The sequence below is a fragment of the Catharus ustulatus genome, chromosome 2, assembly GCF_009819885.2.
Source record: "Catharus ustulatus isolate bCatUst1 chromosome 2, bCatUst1.pri.v2, whole genome shotgun sequence".
Taxonomy (NCBI): domain Eukaryota; kingdom Metazoa; phylum Chordata; class Aves; order Passeriformes; family Turdidae; genus Catharus; species Catharus ustulatus.
The window spans coordinates 29,493,777-29,504,035 of record NC_046222.1 but is presented as its reverse complement, the minus strand read 5'-3'; the positions used below and the strand labels follow the sequence as shown (position 1 = coordinate 29,504,035).

The 10,259-nt window shown below is 45.9% G+C and overlaps 1 protein-coding gene across 1 annotated transcript; it reads left to right on the top strand.

Annotated features, from left to right (window-relative positions):
- The first annotated feature begins 1,369 nt into the window (after positions 1-1,369).
- LPAR5 (lysophosphatidic acid receptor 5) lies at positions 1,370-9,743 on the top strand. Its single transcript, XM_033084019.1, has 3 exons — positions 1,370-1,431; positions 2,064-2,152; positions 8,142-9,743. The coding sequence occupies exon 3, from the start codon at positions 8,445-8,447 to the stop codon at positions 9,573-9,575; it is 1,131 nt and encodes a 376-aa protein (XP_032939910.1). The 5' UTR covers positions 1,370-1,431; positions 2,064-2,152; positions 8,142-8,444; the 3' UTR covers positions 9,576-9,743.
- The last annotated feature ends 516 nt before the right edge of the window (positions 9,744-10,259 follow it).

The following is a 10,259-nucleotide window of genomic DNA, read 5'->3' as shown; positions in this document are numbered from 1 at the left end:
CCTTGCCCTTCTCCTAGGTGGCCCAATGGGGTGGCTGTCCCCCTTCTCATTGGGTATACCTTTCCTAAGAGACTCTGGGAACCCAGGAAAATGTGAGCTGTGTGACCAGGGAGCTAAAATGTCCTGGGACAAAAGACTGCTGTACCCCGAGCCAACCTGGGAAATGCCAGCTGTTCCCACTGCCTTGCAAGGCAGTCACAGGTTTCTGCTTTTCCTCTCTGAATCATTAAGAAAGTGAAGCAGGGCTATTCTGGCCCTGCTGTGCTTCTTCCATAAAGGGATTCACCCCTTTGTTCTACTCTCCCACGTTTTGCTGCACAGAGATCTGAAGAGCGCTGTGGTTTGTAAGTCATCCTTTCAGACCTGATCAACCTCTCCTTTGTAGCGTGCATTTCACTTCTCTCCTTACCTTCCCAGCTCCCTGCATCCCTCCTGCTGTTGGGTCCTTGCTCCTGCTTTCTGGAGCCAACACTCTGGAGTAGCAGGCATGTTGGGATCTGCAGCATCAGGGTGTAGTCTCCAACACACACCCCAGTAATCTGGTTTTACCTGCTGCTCACTCAGACAGCGGTGAGGAAACCCCGGGGGTTGAGCTGCTCTTCCCCACGAGCTGAGCCTCCAAGAGACAGCGAGGGGCAGACGTGTGAGCCCACCCGGGTGAGGGAACACAGAGTTTGTAGGCTGATGCACCGAGATCCAGGGAGGTGAGTGAACTTGGCTGGGTGAGGATGCTGTGGGGCTCATGGACTGGGCTGGGTGCCACTGTGTCCCTTGTCTTCTCACACGTGGAAAAGCCAGGAGTGCTGGGTTCAGCCAGATGTGTGCTCATGTGTGTGAGGGGTGAGGACTGCAGGGGTGGGGGAGGTTCCCACAGAATGTGTCAGACACTCCTTAGGCAAAGGACACCCCCCCGTGGCATATCTGCAAGCTTTTATCAGCGGCAACACCTTGATGGGAACTGAAGAGACACAAAAAGCCTTGAGAACAAAGATCCCAGCAACTAGCAAGTGAGAAAAGGGATCTGGTTAAAAAGGAGAGGCACAGAAAAGAAGCAGAGTGAGCTCAGTTGTTCGGGGGCTATTGTGCCCACCAACAATTTATGAGCAGCAGGAACATATATCTCTTGGTGTGTCATTCCCTGAATGAGGAGTCACTAACAGCAGAACAAGGGAGGCATGGAATGAGAAAATCAAACGCCAGCAGGCAAGGGCTGCAGAGAAAGGGAGTCCACAGCAACTTCCCAGGGCAGCTGTTCTTGGGGCAGGAAGACAGTGGGATTAGAAGTGCCGCCATGACTCGTGTCTTCTTCCAGGTGTGCTGAGACTGGCAAAGCAGAAATAGGACTCGAAACAACAGAGTGCCAGATGGGCTCTGCGCAAGGTCAGCTCCCTTCCCAGGTACACGTGGCAGTGCAAGGTCACAGATGTCCTGGTAAATCAGCCCTTGTACTTTCATAGCACTGTGCCTCCTGTAGCCTTGAACACTGGGGATTGAGGTTGCTTGCCACAGACAGCGACATGTCTCTGGAAACTGGTTGTTTTTGAGACTCTGCCACATGCCAGCAGTGCACAGCTGGGCCCCCGGGCAGGAGTTCAATCCCCTAGCCCATGGAAGTGACAGGACTGCAAGTCTTTGTGCGGGCTAGCAGTTAAATCAACTTTGCTCTCACTTCCCATATTTCACTTCTACCTCCTGTTTAGCAATATTTTGGGTAGAGGGATGCTTTATTTTCCCTCTGTCAGTCCTGGGGGTGGCTGAATTAGCAAGACAAGCAAGTATTTGGCACTATGACCCAGGGCAGGTCCTCTTCAGTTGCAAGGACACCTGGGTACTGCTTCTTTCATATTGCATTTGCTATTGTAGGATGTGGTTTAGCTTATCAGCTTTTGATAACAAAGTTCATGCTTCGTAGCCAGGCAGAAGTGCATCAGGAAGTGAGAAAGGAGAAGGCACAAACTGCAGCATGCCAGATGTAGAATCAGCCGTAGTGCAGTAGGGTCAGCTGTGATTTGGATGAAGAACCTGCTTGGTTCTGTTTTGATCCAAGCTGCTTTGTGATTCAGGGTTTGGCACCTGGATTGAGACCTCTGCAGTGGGAGCAGTCACCAAGCAGCAAGCCGGTATCCACACCTGGCTCTTCTCCAGCAGTGAGGTAAGGCAGACGGGAACATCTGGAGAGCCGGATGGTCTGGCACCTTGGGCTCTGGTCCTGGCGAGCTGCTGTGCATGCACTGCCAGGCCTGACCATGGGGCACTGGGGCACATCTGTCCCTCTTCAGCTGCCTTGCGGACCTAGAGGTGCAAGGCACATCTCTGTATTTATTAAAACTGGGGCTTTCTTTGGGATCCTGTGATACTGAAAGCATAGGCAGCCTGCAAAGCTTACTTGCCAAGGTGCCCACCATAGGAGTCCTCTTCCATGGGACTCTCAGGAGATGAAGAGGGGTAGCATCTCTAAGGAGGAGGCAATAACAGTATGATCAAACCTCATGAGTTAAATACAGAGGTTTCCGGTTGTATATCATGTATCTCTCTTTAAAAACAAGCTATCCTTAGTCTTGAATGTCTTCAAGGTTCTAATCATCACAAAAATCTAATTTCTTGAATATAAAAAGAGATTAAAAGTTTGGCTTGAATAGCACCAATAGCAGGTAAAATGCACCCACATTTATTAAAAATATATATTTCCAATTTCTAGAGTAAAGTCGGGTGCATTTGCTGAGGTTTGACACATTTTTGTTGTTTCCTCTTTGGTTTCAGATTAAGTAAGTGAGCTCATGCAGTTTGTGTTTTAAGTTCTGCACTCCAATGCCCCATTCGCCCTCTGCATTCTCACAGTAGCCCCAGAACTCCCCCTGTTTTTTGTGACAAGCCACTAGCTGAAACAGTGACCCTACAGCATGCTCATCAGTATTTTTCCAGCTTTCTTTTTCCGCCTCATTTCTCAGCTCCATACTGAGATTCTTCATCCTTTTTGTAGTGCTTGGACGCAGTAACTCCTAGTAGGACAATTCCAGGACAGAAAGGATTCCCAGGACCAGGCAACAAGACACCAAGCACACATCCCCATCTCAGGGCGTGCCGCCTGTTCTGGACCCTGTGTGCAAGTACATTCTCACCCCCCAAAAGGAAAAAGTCAAAATCCCACAGATTTTGCAAGTCACAGTCTTGGCAGTTGATGGTATTCAGGGGCTCAAATTGAAGAGGGAAAAAAAAAATGCTTCCACCACCTCCTGGGACACATAAGGTCAGTCACCAAACAGAAAGTTTCTTCAGGATTTAAAGACAGCATCTTGTTGTGAGGAGGTGGATTATTCAGCTGTAGTACCACTGCCTCCTTACACAGCTGGTGGTTTGAGATCTCTTGGCAGCTTTTGTACAGAGCAAGGAGTACTTGGGATTCTTTTAGAGGCAGCCACAAGGAACAGGCCTTTTGACTTTCAGACATTAACCAGCAAGGATAATTGGTCTCCCTGCTGCCAGCCTGCTTTACCTACCCATAGCTTTCCTTTTTAGAGAGGGACAGTCAAAGCCCACTGGAGAAACTCTACACCCACAACTTCATCTTTATAATGACTGTGTTTGTCTAGATCTCCTTTCAGGTCTTGGTCACAGCATCGGTTATGGCAAGTCTGAGCCATCAGCTTGGCTTCCATGCCAACACTATAGCAGACTCTTTCTTCTGTGTTTCCATCTACCCATGAAAAAAAAAATCCCCTCAAAAACCCCAATCTATTTTCTGCTGTCAGTGATCCCTGCTGCCAGTTTAGAACTGTGCTGTTCAGCGTCTTGAGGGTTGAAAGGCTAGAGTATGTAAGGAAAGACCATTCAGAAAAGAAAGAACACTTGGTGGTGGGGGAAAAAATGAACAGGTTTCTTTCACTCGTATTCATGTCTTGAAAGCCTGAGAGATTCCCACAGCAGAAACTCTTTTTATGAGAAGCTCATAAAATGACTGTCTCTGGTCAAAACAGTAGTAGGATCAACCATGGAGCAGCAAGATAAACTAAACAGTGCCTAAAACCACACGGCTCCTACCCCAGAGGTCTGAAAATAACTGAAGGGTGGAAGACCTGACTAATTGTGCTATAGAAACCTTTGCTTAAAACAGCTCTTAAAGGCAGACTCAATTTGAGAAAAGGCTCTTGGGGGGTTTCAGACCAGGGAGCTTGATGGTTTTGCTGAACAAATTAGTAGAAGCTATAATAAAGGAAAAAATCAATTGGCATGGAGTCACATCTAATTACTGGGGAAAAGTCATCATGGCTTTTATAAAGGGATGCTGTTCCCACAGTTCTTCCTTAAAGGGCTCGATAAACATATGAACAGTGGCCCATGTGGATTTCCAGAAGGCTTTCAAAGGCAGTCTCACCAATGGCACTTCAAAAAATTTAAAGAAAATGTTCCTTCCTGGATAAAAAAATGCCTAAAAGAAGGGACAGACAATTAAGGTAGAATGGTTGTTTTTCTCAGTGGAGTTGTCAGACAACTGTGCTGAGGCTTGGACTGTTTGACTTATTCATGAGGATGAATAATAAAATAACAAATTTGTTGGAGACATAAAATTATTCAAGTTGTAAAAGATGAGGTTTGGCTGCAAAGAACTGCAGAGCTTAAGAGAAGTGAGTGACTGGACTTAATCTAACAGCTGAAATTTTATCTAGTGAAGTGATGGGAAAAAGCAAACTAAACTGACCATTACCACTTGAAAATGAGATCTCCACCTACGCAGCTCAGTGCATCCACATCATCAGCACTGTGTGTTTTCAGCACCCAGCACAGGGCTCAAAAAGGCTGTAGCAGAAGTGGAAAGGTGCTAAGAAGGGCAGAAGGGCAAAAAGGATCTTCAAAAGCACAGAACAGCTTCTCTATAAGGAAAAACTGTGAAGACAAGACCCCTTTAGCCTTTAAAAAAAAAAAAAAGTTGCTGAGTGGGAATATGGCAGACATTTATAATATTATCAGCCATGAAGTAAAGGTGAATAGGGATGGTTTTTGCCATGTCTGTTCCAGCACTAAAGCTAAGAATTGAATCTAGCAGATGATTAAACAGAGATGGGAAGTGATTCTTCATCTGAGGCACAAGTAAACTGTGGATCTTCTTGGCACTCCTGGCAGTGGATAATGTAGATGGTAAATTTTATATCAACTCATAAAACAACTTTAAAAAAACCCAGTTAAATAGAAGAACCTTGAGGACAGCTGAATACAGCTAGGTCACCTGTGGCTCAAGAAATTCCTGGGCTATAATTGATGCTGGAAGCAGAAAGACAACTGAGGCAGTGTAACTACATGATTGTACGTTCTTAACATAATCCCTTCACTGTCCACAATTTGAGATGGAATATTAATGGTAGAAAGCCTGACACAACATGGACTGTGCTTACATATTATATTCTCTAGGTCTATTAATTGAATACCTCTGGAAAGCTTGAAAAAACACATTGTCTGTAGAGATAAATCCTTTTCACCTGACATCTGGCTGGTCTGACTACATGTGTTACAGAAGGTCATGGTCACTCTGTAAGTCACAGTTTCAATAACTTAGTTTCCATCAAGATAAAAGTCTGACCGGTTTGTTCAGTCTGCAGTTCATTGCAGGGTTTTAGCTCTAGCAAAAGCTGACATATTGTCCTAGAATTGTAGGATCACAGAATATACAGGGTTGGAAGGGACCCATCAGGATCATCAAGGATTATCAAGTCCAGCTCCTGGCCCTGTGCAGGATACCCCAAGAGTCACACCATGTGCCTGAGAGTGTTGTCCAAACACTTCTTGAATTCTGTCAGGCTTGGTGCTGTGACCACTTCCCTGGGGAGCCTGTTCCAGTGCCCACCCACTCTCTGGGTGAAAAACCTTTTCCTGATATCCAACTTCAACCTCCCCTGACACAGCTTCAGGGCATTCCCTTGGATCCTGTCACTGGTCACCACAGAGATCAGAGCCTGCCCCTCCTCTTCCCCTCTCAAGGAAGTTGTAGACCACAATGAGGCTTCCCCTTAGTCTCCTCTTCTCCAGGCAGAACAGACCAAGTGACCTCAGCCACTCCTCATACATTCCCCCTTCACCATTCTCATGGCCCTCCTTTATACACTCTCTAATAGCTCATTGTCTTTTTATATTGCCAAAATTGCACACAGGACTCAAGGTGAGGCTGCATCGCTGCAAAGCAGAGCAGGACAATCACCTCCTTTGACCATTGTTGATGCTTCTTCTTGAGATATTTTGAAGCATGAAACACTTCACTTGAAACGAACAACATTCTTGCACTTTTGCCACATCAGCTTATCTTATACTCCAAACTTGCACGACATTTTGTGCAAAGTATTCATCCACTAGGAAGTGTAGAATCAGCTCAGATATAGTTTGATAAACCAGTAGAAGTTTCTTTAAGAAACCTGTTTTAGTGATGGACTTGTGCAACAACACAAAGGGATGGGCAAGTTGGTAGTTGTCCACACTCTTGTATTAGGTTTCCACTTCCATTGTTTAACATGTTGTCACCAGAATTATTCTCTTTCTCTCTGTGAGGTCAGCACATGCTTCTGTCTGCAGCAGATTCTCTCTGGATCTGGGCATTGCCACGCAATGCCATGGAGAAGGTCTGACATTCTTGACATACCTTTCAAGTTGCTGAGTAATATCAATCTCATGTAAAGATATTCTCTAGACAGAGAATTCTACTTTTCTTTTGAATTAAATCACAATCTGCATGGACTGTTATGAGGGAGTCCCTGTTGAACCCTTGCAAACAACTGTGGGGAACTGTGTCACAACAATCCCTGTCCAGTGTGAGTCCCTTCCACAGGGTGTAGTCCTTCAGGAGCAGAGTGCTCCAACATGGGTTCGCCATGGTCTTCTCCAGGGGCAACAGGGGAATCTTTGCTCCAGTGCCTGGAGCACCTCATTTGCCTCCTTCTTCACTGACCTTGGTGTCTGCAGAGCTGTTTCTATCACATATTCTCACTTCCCTTCTCTGCCTGCAATTGCTGTCACACAGTAACTTTTTCCCTTTCGTTATCTCAGAGGTGCTACCACCATCACTGATGGGCTCAGCCCTGGCCAGTGGCGGGTGCCTCCTGCCACTGGCTGTGTCAGACACAGAGGAAATTTCTGGCACACTTTCACAGAACCACACCTACAGCCCTCCCAGCTACCAAAATCTTGCCATGCAAACCCCAGTGCTGCTATTGTATCACCTGGAGCCTTCTCTTGTCCAGCTGAACAAGACCAGTTCGCTTGCATCCCCTCATGGCGCAAGTGCTCCAGTCCTCAGACCATTTTGTTGTCCTTCCACTGGGCTCACTCCTTCTGATCAGTGTTTTGACAGTGCTGCTAGTTAGTACCTAGAGTGGTTACCAGCCTCACACTGCTTTATAGTAATGTTTGTCCTTATGAATCCCAGGGCACTTCCTTTTTCATTGTGCTCCCTCCATGGCTATGCTGCTCTGCGTTTCTGGGACATGGGCTGCTTCAAGCTTTAGGGTGTTATAAGCAGCACAATGAGGACATACAATCCAAATAAGCATCACTGGTTCCATGCAAGTAAGGATACCAAAGGAACTGTTTGAATGTAAGAAACATAAGGAACTCAAAGTCATGGGAACTGAGGTTTGTATGTGTTCTTTTACGTAAGAAAAGGAGCTTGGGTGGAGTCGGGTCTGACTGTACTGTAATTCTTTTTATCTGCAATGGATGTACAAAGTCCTTTTCCTCTGATATAAAACAATACTATGACATTTTTATTTTAAATCCATTCCAGTCAGCGTTTTTCCTTCAAAACGCTGCGCTCTTCTTTTTCTTTCTCTTTCTCTGGAGCTGCCTCAACTACTTTCCCTGTGTGCTTGTGGTGTCCCTTTCTTGTATTCATGTCCTCTCAGCAGTGATCAAAGCAAAGTGCATTTTCTGGGACTGAGTGAGAAATGATTCTGTACAACAACCACATTGTCTGTGATCTGTCTTCTACTGCCATGTAATTACTCTTCTATGTATGTAATTACTTTTCTAGTGTCCATTTTTGCTCATCTTTTGGTTTCTTTTTGAATTCTTGCTGCAGGAGCCACCATAGTGGGATTTTAACATTTCAAGATATTTCCTCCTCTAACTTAAACTCTTCTGTTTTGGTCTTCCACTCTGACCAGGAATTGTACGGACAGCTGGCAATGATCCTTCATTGCCTTGTCACCTCATAACCACTGGATAGAATTGCTGAACTAGGCGCAGAAGCAGACTCCACATTACCATCCCTGCCAGATGACCACAGATCATCAATCCAAAACAGTGACAGCCAAGAGAGATTTTGTCCATCTACCTCCCAGCTGCAGATGACAGGAATGACCTGCCCGTGGCTACTCAGAGGGGAACGACTTCCCTCAGTGCTCTTCTTTGTGCCTCCTTAGCCCATCGACAGGCTCAGCCATCTCAGTCAGACAATCCCCTGACCCATGCTGGGCATGTCAGCGTCCAATACGTCCAATACATCTCAGACATGCAGGGATTATACCTTCAACCACCACTTCCTCATGCCTGTTTACACTCTGATATTCATCACAGGTTTGATACTCAATGTGGTAGCCCTGTGGATATTCGTCCGATACCTGCGCCTCAAGTCTGTAGTGATGATCTACATGTTGAACCTGGCCATAAGTGATCTCAGCTTCACACTTCCTCTGCCCCTGCGACTCTACTACTATTCCAACCACCACTGGCCCTTTGGTAGCTTCCTGTGCCAGGTCTCTGGCTCAGTCTTCCAGATCAACATGTACGGTAGCTGCCTCTTCCTCATGTGCATCAACCTGGATCGCTACGTTGCCATTGTTCACCCACTTCGCTGGCGGCATCTGCGGCGTCCCAAGGTGGCCAAGCTCCTCTGCCTCATCGTCTGGGTTGTGATCTTCATGGGCTCCATACCCACAGCCATAGTTCACAAACAAAACCACTGTAAAGTAAAAAACCAGACTATTTATCTGTGCTTTGAAAGCTTTAGCGACAACATATGGCAGAATAACCTCTTCCCCCTGGTAATCCTGGCGGAAATCTTGGGGTTTCTCCTGCCTCTCAGTTCTGTGACATACTGCTCAATTCGGATCTTTCAGGAGCTCTGCCAGTCCAGCCAGACAAAGACGGTGCGACAGCAGAAGACTGTCCGTCTCCTCTTGGTCAATCTGGTCATCTTCATCATCTGCTTTGTGCCCTACAACACTACCCTGGCGTTTTATGGGATGATAAAAGCCCGGGTGATGAAGGTTGAGGCAGAAACCCAGGCTTCTGTGCGCCAAGCATTAATTATAACAATGATGTTTGCCAGCATGAACTGCACACTGGACCCCTTGATCTACTACTTTAGCACCGAGGGTTTCCGTAACACGTTCAAGAAATTGCGGCGGGGACAAGCCTGGGACTCAGAGATGGGAACACTTAAGCATCAGATTGTGGAGAGTAAGTCAACCCGAGACCACGCTGTGTCTAAAGTAAAACTGTTCCCATCTGAAAATTTTATCCGTCCCAGTGAATCTTCACCGTCACTTCCTACTGCAGTATTTCTGAATGGCCCTATTGAGGACTCAGAAATTTAAGCCTGGGAAAGCCGTACCATTGCAGAGTCACACATGCATTAACTACAGCAAGTCTGTGGGATACAGCAAATTGTTTGAGGAAGCACAGCAAACTATCTGTGGGTGAACGTGATGAAGCAAAGCTGAAGGATGAAAGGTTGTTTTGAATAAACAGAGGTACCTTCATGACATGGTCATACCTGATTCTTTTGATACAGGAAACACAGTGGAGAATAAGGATTTGAAACAAACTTAGTGGGTCTAGATCTGGCCAGCATGAATTCCTATAGCAAGTCCATCCTGTCTGAGTAGCTCCTGGCTGTACTGTAGCCTAGGGCAGTTCTGGGAATCACCAGAACACAGATACAGTACTCACTGCTGACAAAGTGAATTTACTAGCAGTGGCTGCGGAAAACCTTTGACCAGATGTTTCAATTTGAGTCACAGTACAGGACACCTAAATTAGTATCTTAATTTTCCAAAAGAACTGAAGCATTTAGCAAGCTTTATTAAGGTCAAGGAGAGTAGCTGAGTTTTCAGTAATCTTGCAGAAAATAGGTTTCTAATTGTATAGAAAATCACAGACCTTAGCAAAACAGTCTTCAGGAGGTATGTCAAATGTGCAGCTGTATACACACACACATGGCACAGTACATTTACCTAAAGCAAAGTGTCTTGGGAAACACTAGCATTCTTTAAAAAACC

What these genes read in the sequence shown, in the direction of transcription:
- LPAR5 (XM_033084019.1), top strand. Translation starts at nt 8,445, where the DNA reads ATGCTGGGCATGTCAGCGTCCAATACGTCCAATACATCTCAGACATGC.